This window comes from Cydia fagiglandana, chromosome 23 (assembly GCF_963556715.1).
Source record: "Cydia fagiglandana chromosome 23, ilCydFagi1.1, whole genome shotgun sequence".
Taxonomy (NCBI): Eukaryota; Metazoa; Arthropoda; class Insecta; order Lepidoptera; family Tortricidae; genus Cydia; species Cydia fagiglandana.
Window position 1 is genome coordinate 1,210,914 of NC_085954.1, and position 16,201 is coordinate 1,227,114.

A 16,201-nucleotide genomic window follows, 5' to 3' on the forward strand; every position below is an offset into this window, starting at 1 on the left:
AAGCGCGTTGGTATCGCATATATTATATATAATGTTGAAGTTGCAATAGATCAACAGTATCGTTATCTAAGGCTAATATTTATGTTTCATTTATGATTTTATGCGAAACTATTTTATTCTCCGTAATGCGTGCAGGCATGGTCCTAGACCAAAAATTGGGCAGTGTGTAGTGTGCTTAAGGATGATGTCATTTTCGCCCCAGTAGGCGTTTGTTTTGTTTTGAAGCCGCCGGTTTGTTCTATAAATAGTCGTGTGTCGTATTGATAATTGAAATTCACATTGCAGATCAGATTCAGATTTAAGGTAAACTTTACGCTTTCTCTTACTTTTAAACTTATCTCCGATCTTAAAGATCACGTAAAATATTTCTTTACACTTACTTACCTATCTAGCCAAATCTTAAATAACAGAGTATCAGAACCACAGAAGTAGATATTGATAGGTCTGTGATTAAAACTCGATCCTCAGTTTTTTTCTATAGGAATTTTTAGAATTCCACATTTCCCTGATCGTGAGTTTCCAGGGCCGTGTTGCATAATAAACTATAACTAATATTATATTACAAGCGGAACTCCTTTTTAAAAAGTGGAATTAGAACAAGCGGAACTCCTTTTCTAATAAGTGGAGTTAGAAAGGGAGTTCCGCTTGTAATATTAGTCGTAGTTTATTATGCAACACGGCCAAGCAGATCAGTTTTTACAGTAAAACCCGGAACCGATGTGGCTGGCTAGAAACAAATCATGCAGAAACATTAAAAAAAATCTGTACAAAAGTAACTTTCATTGATTGAAAAAGTTAATTTAGTTAACTTTCGTTGTTTTGTATCTCATACGTGACAATCAAGCATAATATACCTAGTGGTCATATTTTAATAATTAATAATATAGTAGGCATAGGCGGACCCAGCATTTTTTAAAGGGTGGGGCAGAAGTAGGGTTACGTGCCTTAAGTGTTCCCAAAACTTTTTATCTTCTCGTCAGATCACAGACCAGGGTGGGTGGGGCAAGACGTACGCCTATGATAGTAGGTACCTAGCAGTTATCTTAAGGTAGTTATTTATTGTGATTACACTGTGGAAAACAAAGTTCCTGAAAGATAAATGATTAAACAATTCATTATATTTACTAAAATATTTCATGATTATGCTTTTTCTATAGCCTGTATTGTGTCCCACCGCTGGGCAAAGGCCTCCCCCTGTCTTTCGCCACTCGTCACGGCTTTGTGCATGCTCCCGCCAGTCACCACAAAATGAGTCCAGGTTTTGTCGCCATCTCATTTTTGGTCTGCCTCTGCCTCGGGTGATCTCGGCAAATCTTGAGTCGGGACTTTTGGGCTTCTGTTAATGACCAAGTTTGGGCACCGTAGGTTAGGATAGGCAGAATACACATGTCGACGAGTTTGCGTTTTAGTGCTAGTGGAAGGTTGCCCTTCATTAACGCCTTCATGGACCAGAAGCTCTTCCAGGCGTTTTCGATGCGTCGATCGATTTCCTTGGACTGCCTGTTATCGAAGGATGCTATCTGGTCCAGAGGTGTATTCGTCAACATATTGTATCCTGCCCATCTACCGTGACCTTACGTTTCGTGTCATTGGTCATTTACTGGGTTTTCGTCCTGTTCATTTCGAGTCCGACTTCAAGACTTGCCGTGCTTAAGGTCTTGTAGCATTTTCTGTAGATGGGGTGCAGTGTGGGAGAACGTAGGTTTGTCAACCTTTTTCCGCCGACGTCAATGCCCATTCTTTCCCACTTGGTCGCCAGCTTCTGAAAGATTTCTTGTAGGCAAGAGGTAAACAACTTTGGAGGCAGAGGGTCGCCCTGTTTGACTCCTTTTTGGATGTACAATTTAGGGCCGGGAACATGCAGTTTGATACTTGCGGTACTATAATGGTTATGCTATTGTTTAAAAAAATAATTCTCATCCAATATACCAGTAGGACTATATTCTATCAATCCAACTTGTCTGTTATCCATCAGTACATTCAGATATCAAAACTAACACTCACATGCTTATATTTTCAGATGACTCCTTCAATCAAATTATTTGGGAACCTGGGACAACGACATCGGTCCTTCAACACTTTGGTCCATGATGCTTATCTCCAAAACACACCTGTCCAACACCAGAATCTTCCTGAAGAATCTGCCTTAGACAGACTCTTTAAAATAGACCTGGCTTCAAAGAAAAAGAACATAGACTACATAATTGGCACCCTCAAACATGATGATATGTTGTATGTGAGCAGAGCTTTAAAAAGTCTATGGCTTCTAGACACAGCACATTCGAAGATAATTAACCCAAGTTTCCTTGAACATGAACTCTTCCCACAGATGACACTACCAGCTGTGAACAAGATGAGACACTGGATCCAGATGCATTTAAAAGATCCACAAAGATGTAAAGAGTTTTATCAGTTTTACAAAGATGGGAACTTTGATATAGCTGCCAAATTTCTCTGGCATTGTCCCAATGAATATATCTTAGCTGAAGTCAGTGACATATTGGAGAAAATCACGCCAAATCTTTTGAAACGCCTCAGCGAAAACACTCCTCAAATCACGAAGATTTATTACGATAGTTTAAAGCAGAATAAGAGGCTTTTAGAATATTACCTTGAAAACGATTCCAAGTTTTTCGATAATGTAAAATATCTTCTAAAATCGGATGCTGATGTATTTTTCTATATAATAGAAAACTTCTTCGTTCATCAGAAATTCAGTGCCATGAACGCCGTGATTTCAAAATATATAATGAAACACCACAAAAACAGATTTCAGTGTAAGCCAGAGTTGTATACTGTATGGTTTCTGGATATCAAAACAGTAGCAAAATATTTAAATTCAGAAGAAATTAAGGATATTGTGTTGAAACTAGCAAGAGCAGAGTATCTTAAGTCTTGGTTTACATACAAAAACGTAGAACCCCTAATAAAACGCTTAAGTGAAGAAGAAAAAACAGCATTCAAGAAATTAGTATTTGTTGATAAAGCATTTGGAGCCACTGTAAAAGAATGGCCGTATCCAATACCAACTCCGCCAGAGTTAGAAACACCTCAGACAAGCCTATTCGATGATGCGGAAATAAGACACGTTGACCTATATTACGACGAAGATTGTTTAATGCAGTGTGGTATGTCTTTTAGATCAGCGCTGAAAAAACGGAAATATTGTAAATGGGAATGCAAGGAAACACTTCTAGACCAGCTGTTTGACAAATATCGTTTCTCCAATTATAAACAAACTTATAACGAACTCAAAAAACAGTTGAGAGCTGAGAGTTCTCCACAGAACCGGCAGTTCATGCTGCTTGTTCTCGTGAGCAAGACTGGTGGACGCACTGAAGATCTCGTGTCTTTGTTAGATCTTCTATCACAGTACAAGAATGAGCCCGTTCATATCCGAGCTGCAATAATCAGGAGCTTGGTGAAGCGAGCGTTTGTGTGGCGTCTGCCGAGCGAACATTGGGCAAGGCTTTTAGAATGGGGACACGGATTGGGTTTGGATGGAAGTGACCATGAAGCGGAGTGCCGCGAGGGACTGCATGCAGTTGTAATACGCGACTTGCTCGCTAATGTTAAGCCAAGTCAGGCAGTTTGGGAAAAGTTTTTGTCCGACTTCGAGACTTTAAAAGAGTATTCTTTAACGGTTGATGAGCGTAGTCGCGTTAGCGCTCGTCTACCGGCGTTGCTTCTAGAAGACGCTCAGTCTGAACCAGAAAAACCCAAATTGAAGCAATTGCAGTATTTGTTGAATACTCTTAGTGCATACTGCATGCGGTATGACTATTTCCCTGGCACAATAGATGCAATAGCGTCAGCTGTCAAGTATTATTGGAATTCTGACGATGAATTGCGAAGAGATACTGAATGGTTGCTCAGTCAACTTTATGACGCTAGAGTGGGGAGAAAACGTCTTATAAAAGAATTCTTTGAAATGTATCAGACAGATGAGTCTTATGTCAATGCATTGCGACATGATGTATCTATTCTTGAAAATACTGAAAAATTAGAAATAATTATCGACGATAAAAATTTGCAGCATGAAAGGTTTTTTCAGAAATTATCGCTTTTCTTCATGGAGAAAGACGGATTGGGAGAAAGATATCGCGCCTTGCTAGAAGGTCGAGCAACTTCTGAGGTGGAGAAAACGGTAGCAAAGGCCAAGGCTTCCTTTTCAGATGAAACTGGAACTAGACCATTACCAGGACGTCAAATGCTGGCTAAGCCACTGGCACTGCTTTCAGGGTCAAAGTTTCCGTGCCTTCTAAAAACATTTGATACAGCGCCGCCCAAAACAGCTAGTCGACAACTGGCTGCTGCGTTAAGAGCCAATGCCCATCTTGTTAGACCAGCTTTTGACTTGAAATCCTTCGGGTGGCGTAAAGCAGGAGCTAAGGCTGTAGCCAACCGCGTAGCTATATGCAGACAAAACGATGTGGAAAAGTATCTTGCTGAGACTTTGTCTTGGAGACGTACATTACCGCTAGCGCTTGTACTAGCAAAACGAGTTGATAAAGAACGAGATGTATTCAAAGTCTATTCTTCTGAAAAGCCTAATAAAGCACTCCAAGCGGCATTGAGATACTTCCATTATAAGAGAGACAAATCGGACCTAAGTATTTGGGACATGATCAAATCTCGCATTTCTGAAGCAGATCCTAGGCAACTGCGTTCATACTTGGAAGAAATGGAATCAGTACCGGAATCTATTAAGGCGGAATATTGCTTCCTTGTCTACTTAGCATTTAAAAAGTGTGTACCTGATATGGAATGGAATGCTTTTTCGAAAGTCCCTGCTGTTTTACCAGAGTTAAAAGAGAAATACATTTTCGACGCGAACGATGCTTTACTCGACGAATATTTTCCAATGAAGGAAATGGATTATAATAAAAGGGAATGTACTTTTGTGTATATACAGATAATTGCCAAATTCCTTGTTCTTAGTACTACTGAAGAAATGTTGGAGGAAAGATTTAGTAAGGTTGGGTTGCCATTACTCAATCGACTCGAACGGTTGTGGAAAAAATCTTCCAGGAAAGATCTTCCTGATCAATATTATCTTGATTATTTTCTGTTTTATCTAAAATACAACAAAGCTTATTTCAATCCTAAATACGTATCGTGTCTGCCTGTGTTGGAGAAAATTACTGAATGGATGCACGGGTTTCTGCCAATAGAGAAGTGGTTTGAGAAATACGTATCTGTGCATTTAACTATGATCTATTTTAAAACCGTTAGACACTGCATCAAGGAACACCCAGAGTTATTTGAAGAAACTAGAAAACTTGAGGGCGCATTTATGTTGGGAACGATATTCGGCAAATTTATAGCCAACGAGATAGAAGAATTAAACAAAAAATATTTCCCCACGATAACGGAAGTGTATGCTGCGGATCTTGTGGAATATTTTAATAAGAATTTTTATCGTACATTTGACGAAAGCGTAGAGAAATTCACAATAGCTGTCTTAAATGGACTGCTAGTGAATAAATCGGTGACTTCATGCTTTCTTGCTAAATATGTTTTCGAGCAATATCGGGATCGATTGAAAAGTGATAGTGTGAACGAAATTTTAAATAAACTTAAGGAGAGCGAAGTCAAAGAATTGCGTTTTGCGCATGATATTGAGTGATATACCTATTCATAAGCGTATATTGATTTTTAGGGTTCCGTACTAAAAAGGTACAAAAGGAACCCTTATTTTTATTTGCTTATGTACTCACAATGTGTCGCTTAAATTGTAGTAATAATTAAGTAACTAAGTATTATATATTTTTATTTTTTATATTTAACAATTTTTGTGTTAATACATACCTAGTTAAACATATTTGCTTTGATATAATGAGCAATGTAGGTAAATATGTAACAAAAATCTTATAAGGGTTATGAAGGACAAATGTTAAAGTTTACTAAAGTAAAACATTATTTTATTTATAATCTTTTATTTTATAAAAATAAGGTACAAAAGGTATCTATTTCTAACTAACCAATTTTGTATTTATTTTTACATTACAAATAAATATAGCTACAGTACGGCAGTTTTGTGAGTATTTTAAAAATATGAAATAATACTTATGTTTACTTGATACATAATAATCTTTTATAAACAGAACACAAATAAACGAAAAAAGGATTTTGTTAAAAAGCATCGAAACAACAAACAAAAAATCGAGAACAACATTTTTTTATTCGAAAATGGTAACTATAATTTAAATATTCTATCTATTTAAACTAGAAATGGTAACTTTCGTTTTAAAATTAAAACAATACATTTTGGCGCGAATCCTCTAGACTTTTGACTGCTTTACTATTTTTTCAAATTTAAGGAGGGTTTACACTTTACACTATCCAATATGTTAAATTCGTCAATATGACACGCTTAGAAAATATTGCCATGATTTAAATAACCATGCAAATAGCCTATGGATCTCCGGGACATTTTAATTGACAAATCTTAACATCTAAAATTATTTTAAGGATAATCAGAGAACCATGTTTATTAATCACTTCTGACAATGTTTGTATGAAACGACTCGTCTCGTACCATGTTTTATATCTTCAACCCAAGAATAGACCACTCGTAACAAAATAATATATTTGTATCGCTAAAAAGCTTCATACATCTTATTTAATTCAGTTGTTCTAATTGGCATCCTAAGTGCCGTGTGGTGCCGGCATCAGAAAAGAATAGCACCACCCCATCTCGTCCCGTGGGTGTCGTATAAGGCGACTAAGGGAAAACTGGCGACAGATATGCATATGAGCAAGGCTCGCCCGTATCCTTAGCGGGGTCCTTGCTCACAAGAGCTGTGCGCGCGCCACATCGAAAAAAAAAACTGGCATCCTAACTAGGATCATAAATAAAATGTTCCTAGTTAGTGCAGCCACACCTTTACGTGGTTACACTTTACGATTTATGATTTAAGATTCTGAATTAAGTAAGATGTGTTAAGTGTTTTAGCTGCAAAGTACGTATTTACTCATCTTCGATATAAATACTTAAGACCTTTTTTCGTCAGAATTGTACGCAACTTTAGGTCAATTTAAACTTTAACGTTGTCTCTTCTTGCCTCGAACGACTAAAGGTATAGCTAGACTTAATACTGGTAACCACCTCCTTGGCTAGGGGGCACGTACTGCTGACCGGGACCGGCGCCGGCGGCGTTACCGGACGGGTAACCGGACGGCTGGTCGGGGTACCGGGCCTCGCCTTCGTACGACACCTGGAATTTATAAAAAAAGGCTGAGTATTCACCGCATATTTGCACTCCGTCTGTATCATTTGCACTAGTTAGAATCTTATAAATAAATAATTAAAGTTTAAATTCCTCTAAATACTACTTCAGTGATCCCGAAATCTGTCAATCAGAATCTTGAACTTTGTACTAAAGTCCTTAAACTACCTACCACTACTTCACAATCTGCGTGGGTCCGTCCGGCAGAGCCATTCGTTATTCTTCTCGAGTGTAGTTATGACTGTAGAACCTTATAACTAAGTAATTAAAGTCTAAAGTCCTCTAAATACTCCTTCAGTGGTGCCGTGACCAGGATCCCAAAATTTGTTTATTAATTCTGAACCTTGTACTGAAGTATTTAAAGTCGAAATTACCTTTGCATTGAAACCGTTCTTCCAATCAGCGGTGTACTTCACGATCTGTTTGCGCCCGTCCAGCAAAGCCACTCGTTATTCTAGTTATACCTTTAGAACCTTATAACTAAGTAATTAAAGTTTAAAATCCTCTAAATACTACTTCAGTGGTGCCGTGACCAGGAACCCAAAATTTGTTTATCAATTCTGAATCTTGTACTGAAGTATTTAAAGTCCAAATTACCTCAGCATTGAAACCGTTCTTCCAATCAGCGGTGTACTTGACGATCTGCGTGCGTCCGTCCGGCAAGGCTACTCGGTACTCTCCACGGATGTAGTTATGACTGTAGAACCTTATAATTAAGTAATTTAAGTCTAAAGTCCTCTAAATACTACTTCAGTGGTGCCGTGACCAGGATCCCAAAATTTGTTTATTAATTCTGAACCTTGTACTGAAGTATTTAAAGTCGAAATTACCTTTGCATTGAAACCGTTCTTCCAATCAGCGGTGTACTTCACGATCTGTTTGCGCCCGTCCAGCAAAGCCACTCGTTATTCTAGTTATACCTTTAGAACCTTATAACTAAGTAATTAAAGTTTAAAATCCTCTAAATACTACTTCAGTGGTGCCGTGACCAGGAACCCAAAATTTTTTTATCAATTCTGAATCTTGTACTGAAGTATTTAAAGTCCAAATTACCTCAGCATTGAAACCGTTCTTCCAATCAGCGGTGTACTTGACGATCTGCGTGCGTCCGTCCGGCAAGGCTACTCGGTACTCTCCACGGATGTAGTTATGACTGTAGAACCTTATAATTAAGTAATTTAAGTCTAAAGTCCTCTAAATACTACTTCAGTGGTGCCGTGACCAGGATCATAAAATCTGCCACTCAATTCTCAACTATGTTTAAAGTTATTAAAGTGCAAATTACCTCAGCATTGAAACCGTTCTTCCAATCAGCGGTGTACTTCACGATTTGCGTGCGTCCGTCCGGCAGGGCCACTCGGTACTCTCCTCGGGTAACGTCACCATCGGAAACGGCGTTGTGGCTGTAATCGTTACCGTCCTCGTTCACAGAGTAGGCGAAGTCGAAGGGCATGCCGGGTTCGTGGTGGTGGTGTTCGTCGTGGGAGTGCTGGAAAGAAAAAAATTAAAAGCTTTTGTTTAACTTCGCCAGTACATATAATATCGCCAGTATACATGTTAGTGTGGGCATGTGTGGGAGTGTAAGAGGGCAAATCTTGGAAGTTAAAGCCTCCAGCCACCCACCATTGCAAATTATGGTTTCCGCCATCACTAGATGGCAGCACCGTGTCGAGAGGTCTTTATGAAAGCAGCTGTCAAAATCCACCAATAAAAAAAACATGGTTAAACATGATTGGTGGATTATGACAGCTAGACCTCTCGCCACGGTGCTGTCATCTAGTGAAAAACTCGATCGCGGAATACCTCATTGGAACACCGAGTGCTTAAAAGAAAAGAACATCTTAAACCTGTTTAAGGTTAAATAACTATTGGAAAGCACGTTCTTATAATGTGTTATTATGGAACTACAAAATACAAAATGGGATCTTTGTGCGCCTACACAAATATCAATACTGCAACAGTAGTTGTAAGGTTGTAACTTTGACGCATTGCTATAATATTTCTGTCAGGCACTTCAAAATCCCATGCAATTCAATTTATTACGCTTTACGAATATTCGACTGCAAAAGAAATTCAGTATCGATAAGAAACCAATCTTCTCAAGACCGAAACGAAACGTATTACAGTTTACGAAAAGCGAACGTTGTCGTTATGTTTTACGACTGAATAAAAATAAACATAAAATGATGAAAAGTGTTTGAAACAAATGTGTGTTTCGCAATGCCTCTATTGCCTTTGGAACAAAATGTGTTGCGATCGTTGGCTGCGAATACTGATTTGTATTACAGTATGTATGCATTATTTAAATAGCTGTTGGTATTTACTGAGTTTTAGTTGTGGCTTTCCATTAGAGCTCCTTCCTACTGACGTCCAGCTTTGCATGAACGGTTTTCTGTAGAAAGTAGGCGTGCAGTATCCCGCAAACAGAATGCTCGTGTGAACGTTACTATATTAGCACGTATACCTACTACTAAAATCCTGCAGAAAACCATACCCGCAAAAACTGGAAGTCAGTGGTAAAAACAAGAGCTATTAGAGAAGGGTTTTGCTTCATGTGCAATAAGGACCTTTCTATCAGAATTTCTCGTGGAATTTCAGATAAAAAAGACCTTATTGCACTAGAAACATAGAACTCTTCTGTGGTGGAAAGCCACTGTTAGTCTTTTAGGCGTTGGTGGCCTAGCAAAATGTGCGACTCTTAAACCGAAGCTCGCCGGTTCGAACCCGGCTTTGTAACGATTACTTTCAAATAAATTATGTTCGAAATATTTTTTGATATTTATATCCCTTTTCGGTGAAGGAAAACATCGTGAGGAAACCGGGCTTATACCTATACCCGATTAGTAGAAAGATTTAGAATTAGACCAAGCTAAGTTGGCAGCTATTTTGATAGCACAGACTGCTCAACTTACTTTTACTAAAGTTACTTCCTTCTCTTATTTAAGTGAGCAGTGGATAAGTCTAAATTGCTTTTCAGGCTATTATTATATCAACAAATGGAGCGGGAATGGACCGTCTTAGTTACGGTAAGAACAGTAAACTGTAATAGATGTCATATGTGACGTCCTACGGGTAAAGGTACCTTATGGCGGTTGGCATTTACGCTATTAGTAACGCCGCTCCAATATTATTGCGGCGCTATGCGACGTAAGCGCCAGCCGCCATAAGGTACCTTTTGCCGTGGAACGTCACTTATAGATAGGTACGCCTTAATAAAGGGACTAATTGCCCCTCTACACGATGGCCCAGCGAGATAGCCATGCGATGGTTGAGAGCACGCACTATGGAATGGGCCACGCCACGTGTAGATGCGTATGAACCATCGCTGGCTGAAAAAAAAAGGTACCTGACGGGCGGGATACAGGGCTATAACCGCGAAAATCGAAGTTCGGAAATTGCGGGGATTTTTCTCTGTCACTCTAATTACGCCTTCGTTGGAGTAAAAGAGAAAGATCCCCGCAATTTGCGAATTTCGGTTTTCGCGGTAGCCGCTCTGTAGCACCACTCCTGTACTAGGCCTACCGGTCGCGAAGGTAGGTACCTTGTGGCGGCTACCGCAATAATATTGGAGCGGCGTTAATAATAGCGTAAGCGCCAACCGACATAAGGTACCTTTACCCGTGGGACGTCACATTTTATGTATTTTACAACTACATATCTCAAAATGCCGAGCGAGCTATGGAGAGAGCTATGCTCGGGGTTTCTCTGAAGGATAGGATTCGTAACGAATACATCCGACAGAGAACCAAAGTTACCGACATAGCTCAAAGAATTAGCAAGCTGAAGTGGCAGTGGCCATATCTCACGAAGAACTGACAACCGCTGGGGTAAACGTGTTCTTGAGAGGAGACCGCGGCTCGGCAAACGTAGTGTAGGACGCCCTCCGACCAGGTGGGATGACGATCTGCAAAAGACTGCAGGCAGATGCTGGATGCGGCAAGCTGAAGACAGGGCGCTTTGGCGCTCTTTAGGGGAGGGCTATGTCCAGCAGTGGACTACTATAGCCTGATGATGACGATGATGTCAAAATGACATTAAGACAAACGATTAGGTAATTAATTGAGGCTTGAAGCGTGTTTAATGAATAACGTCAGAATTCTCTTAACACAAAAAACGGTTTGATAAAAATGGGTACTTGTATTTTCAGCGTGTAAGTATCGTTATTTTTCTAACTAATTCTTACTTTTGTACTTTATTTTTACACAATGAACTTAAAAATTATTTTTTCAGACGATAGAATGAAACAACATGAAATGGGTACGTATTAACAAAGAGAATAGATAGTATAGAGGACCCCTCATAGTAAATTTTGTAGTCACTGTAAAATTACTGCCATCTATCGACACACGACTAAAACTCAAAATAAAGACGTATAAAATTATCAAAAAATGTGTATATATGGATAAATTATTTTATTATTTTTATATCATTTTGACCCATGTTTATTCCCTGATATCGATGTGTTAAAATTGTTAAATATGAAACGGTGTCGTCACGCCATCTAGCCGAGTATAGGCCAAAGGTGTATGCGCCGTCTATCCGAGAATGACTTTTTCTTGATTTCCGAGGCACGTTTTTTCTTAGACTTTATTCATCTTAGACCTTACAATTTACAAGATAACTTCCCTTATTAAACTTATTTTTTTATATTAATATATTTAAGGCAATACACCTCACCGTAGTGTAGGCGAATGCTCATATAATAAACGTATGCTAATTTTAATCAAGCAAATGTTTTTATTTCGATATTCATAGACTATGGGGAACGTCTGTCAAGTAAGTAAATTAATATTTTTTTTAATTTGCCTACTCTCGTCGTATTAATTAATTTTATAAAAAATTAAAATACAGCTCGCTTACAAATGTCTAATTCAAAATTAATTCTCTCTATTTATAATATTATTCACAGTCTCGTTTTATTTTTCATTCAAAAATATAACCAATCGTATACCATGCTCAACATTGCCTACCATGTCAACATTGCCTACTATGTCAACATTGCCTAGATAGCTTAAAAACTAATAATGGCGGAAAGGAGACCTTATTATTTCTAGGAATTAAATACATATAGATAAGTAGTTGTTAAGTAGAGAATCTTTGTAGGAAAATTAGGCAATTGAATTATCTATGAATTATTTAAAATATTTGCTTTTATTTACTTATAACTGTTTTTTTTTCGCAATTTAGGTATGGAAGATGGGCCCACAGTACTGCGAGATGAACTTGACCGTAAAATAGTTTAATTTGTATTATTTATTCATACATACATTATAAGCCATCGCGGCTGGCCGCCGTGTTATGTACGTATATAGTGGTATCCAGACGGGACTGATCAAATCAGTTGATTTGATGAGAAATGAAATTGGCGTCAATCTTCTAACACTTTACAAAGCTCAAGTCCGGTCGTGTATGGAGTATTGCAGCCACCTGTGGGATGGCTCAGCTAAATACCAACTCGCCGCTTTGGACTCAGTGGAGCGCAGAGCCAGGAGGATGATTGGTGACAAGAAGCTAACGGCTAAGCTTCAGACTTTGGCCCATCGGCGGAAAGTCGCCAGCCTGTCGGTATTCTACAGGTTGCACTTCGGGGAGTGTGCCCAAGAGCTACACGAGCTCATTCCACCGTCCCCATTCTACCATCGGACTTTTAGACGCACGGCCGGTTTCCATCCTTACTTGATAGATATTCCGCCAATTCGCACTAAGCGCTTTGCTTCTACTTTCCTTATGCGCACTGCCAAGGAATGGAATTCCTTGCCGGCGTCTATATTTCCGTGCTCTTATAACCCGGCAACCTTCAAATCAAGAGTGAACAGGCACCTTCTGGGCGAGCTCGCTCCATCGTAGGCCACGTCTACGCCTCGGCTAGTCTGTGGCCATGAGTAAACCCATGCATAATAAAAAAAAAAAATCTCCAATTTTAGATTTATGGTGATATTAGAGCCCTCTATATTGAAAAAATGCCCCAGAACGAAAATACTGGCCTCACATTGGTATTCTTGCGTTGGCACCTCATTTTATCGGTAATATCGGTCATTATCGGTGGTTGAATTCGGCGAGCCAAATTGGTATTTGCGTCCGTACATTCTGATTTGATCGGGCAATTGAATCAGATTGGCGAAAAATTGACTAATCTGGATACGCCTTATTGTACGCGAGCGGAACCGCGGGTACAGTTAATAATTTAATTATATTTTATTTTATAAGTAGGTACTTACTTAACTAACAGTATTATGGAACTATACGCACGCCGTGGCAAAAAAAATCGGTTTTTCATACATGACAGTTTGTGGAAGTGTATAAGATGGTCAAGGAAGCAATAAAAAAATTTAATAGGTATTTGCAATTATTGATATTATTATGCTTATTAATTGTATTAAGTTAAAAAGTCGTATATGCACAAGTTTCACAATGAACTAACGATATACGGCTTTTTGTCTTAAAAATATGGATTTGTGAGTTTTTTCTATTTTCTCTGACAGGCCAACTATATAGTGACTATACTTTCAGTAAGTTTCCAATTTAAAAACATTTCGATGACGTAACTCAATCAAAATTGATTTTGTATTCAACAAGAACTTAGATGAGTTTTGGCCGGTAATATTTTATTAGGAATTATATAAAACATTGAATTTTGAAACCCCAATATCAATTCAATTAGAATTTATTTGTTTCTGCCCAAACTTGTACAGATAAGCTAAGTTACCACTCGCCGAGATGGTCAAAAATAGGTAAGTAAGTATTTTAAGATAACCAACAAACTGTCATCAAAAGGGTCTGAAATTTTTGTCTTTGTGTTATGTTACGTTATTATTAGTCCTGAGGGCTAGCCTACATGCCAATTGTACTACTGGTAATGTCTCTCTATCACTCTTCCATATACATGTATAAGTAAGTGTGCGAAAGAGAGACATTAGCGTTTCGTTCGCTACGGCGCAAACGATTGGCATCTTGGCTAGGCGCCCCGATATAATTCTATTTTTTAAGTAAAGTAGATTTTAGATTATAATGTCGGTACATATTCCTTTTATATTTGTACCTAAATCAATGTTTCTTACCTTAAAGAGGGATATTAGGTAGGTTAATGGTTTGTACCTTACAATGACATACATATATATTAAATTTATATATTTTTTAAAGAAATGTTTGTACAATTATACATTAACGTGAAACCATACAACTTTGCCCATAAGGGCAAAATGTATAAAGAAAAAATTTACATACAGAAACTGTTAATAAACAGCAGTTAATATACTAATTAATATCTGAAATAGTCCTTTATTTTATATCCAGGGTGATTTTGTCATGTATGACCATACTCTGAGAATGAATGTGGCATACGTTTTGGAAAGGGGTCCCTTTGTTTCCCATAAAGTTTTAAGTCATAATGTAGTGTTTGTCATATTATCGTTAGTCATAAAACTGAAACCGTTAACTTTTCAGGATTTTCGTAAGGTTAATCTGTAGATAGGTCCGGTTAGGTTAGGTTTGTTTTATGGCAATCCTGAAAAGTTACGCGTTTCTGAGAAAAACCAATTATGACTAACGAAAATTCGGACAAACAATACATTATGACTTAAAACTATTTGGGAAACAATAGAGACCCTTTTGGAAATCACTCGCACCCCGCACGCGGGCCTTATCGACTAATAGAAACAGTTCCCCGATTGCGGGCTCTATGGGATGCGGTATGGAAATCTCCCGCACCCCGCACGCGGGGCCTACCGGCCAATGAAATATAACCCTAAATGCATTATCTTTGTTACAGAAGGTTCTGGAAAACCTGAGCGGCTTATAGGGCAGGTCGCAACTGCTCCGCAACTGCTGAATAAAGGGAAATCTACTAAATGTACCACCAATCAGCCGATTCCCCGTAAGAAATCTATATTGTATTAATATTTTAACCTCCTGAGACTAAATGTACATTACAATTCAATACATTCAGTACATTCATATCCGTGCAATCTAAATTGAACCTTTCATGAATCAAATAAAGTAGCATTTCTTTTGTTTCATTGCATTTTAAAACAAACGAAATTCGTTCTAATTTACTTGTAGAATAAGGTTCAAATAAAAATAAAAATTAAACTTAATATGTTGGGTCTTAGGAGGATAAACATGAAAGTAGCTCTGTCGGTGTCTGTCTGTCTGTCTGTCTGTCCGTATCCAGGTCCGGACATACTTAGTGCATTTAAATACCATACAGCGAGGCAACATCAGCAGCATGCTTGGTACATTTATTTATTTATATTACAGTACATCTGGTGCCACATTACGACACCCTGTGCTATAATAGGCACATTAAGTAACTACGTTAAAAAATTAAAGGGCCATATGTACCGTAAAACGATGTACGATACACGTGCCAATAGGTAATTCGCAACCCGTCGTTACTCGCCACTCGTTGCGAAATTCGCACTTGTATCATAAATAACTATTTAGATTTAAGCTTAATAGTGAAATTAATGTTAATTATATCCTTGTATATGTGTAGTATTAGTCATTATTATTTACATGTCAACGTCACCGTATTTTTCACTCAAAATGTAGAATAGCAATAAATTTAAAGAAACTTTTATGAAAATAGAAAATAGTAATACTTTTACTGTATTTTTCAGTGGACTTAAATAACGTTCCAAGTAAGTTTATTTTTCATAATCCGTTTTCATAGTTTTATTTCTTTTCGAAATATTTTTTTAGACACGACGGTGAATTGTCTTTTATAAAAAGTGTAATACAGATGTAGTGCATAATTATTTTCCGTCTTATTTTCACGGAAACGTACGAACATGTCTTGCTATTTCAGTCAGTCTCTGTACAAAAAGTACTGACATTGACTGAAATAGCTTGACAAATGGGAACGTTCCCGAGAAAACACGATGGAAAACAATTATGCACTATATCGGTATATGTCATAGGCAAACAACCTAAAGGACGTCCAAAAGCAACCTAGAGAAACCTTCAAAGAC

The 16,201-nt window shown here is 38.0% G+C and overlaps 2 protein-coding genes across 2 annotated transcripts in view; one reads left to right on the forward strand and one right to left on the reverse strand.

The window, feature by feature from the left end:
• The first annotated feature begins 204 nt into the window (after positions 1 to 204).
• On the forward strand, positions 205 to 5,927 carry LOC134675848 (uncharacterized). Its single transcript, XM_063534150.1, has 2 exons — positions 205 to 303; positions 2,021 to 5,927. Exon 2 carries the CDS (start codon positions 2,021 to 2,023, stop codon positions 5,627 to 5,629), a length of 3,609 nt encoding a protein of 1,202 aa, XP_063390220.1. The 5' UTR covers positions 205 to 303; the 3' UTR covers positions 5,630 to 5,927.
• A 1,036-nt stretch (positions 5,928 to 6,963) lies between these two features.
• Positions 6,964 to 16,201, reverse strand: part of LOC134675907 (cuticle protein 7-like) — a 78,034-nt gene continuing 68,796 nt past the window's right edge. Inside the window, exons 5-6 of the mRNA XM_063534247.1 lie at positions 8,518 to 8,721; positions 6,964 to 7,220 (exon numbers count right to left, since the gene is read on the reverse strand). Coding sequence (XP_063390317.1) covers positions 7,095 to 7,220; positions 8,518 to 8,721 — 330 coding nt within the window. The 3' untranslated portion in view covers positions 6,964 to 7,094. The remainder of the gene's footprint in view (positions 7,221 to 8,517; positions 8,722 to 16,201) is intronic.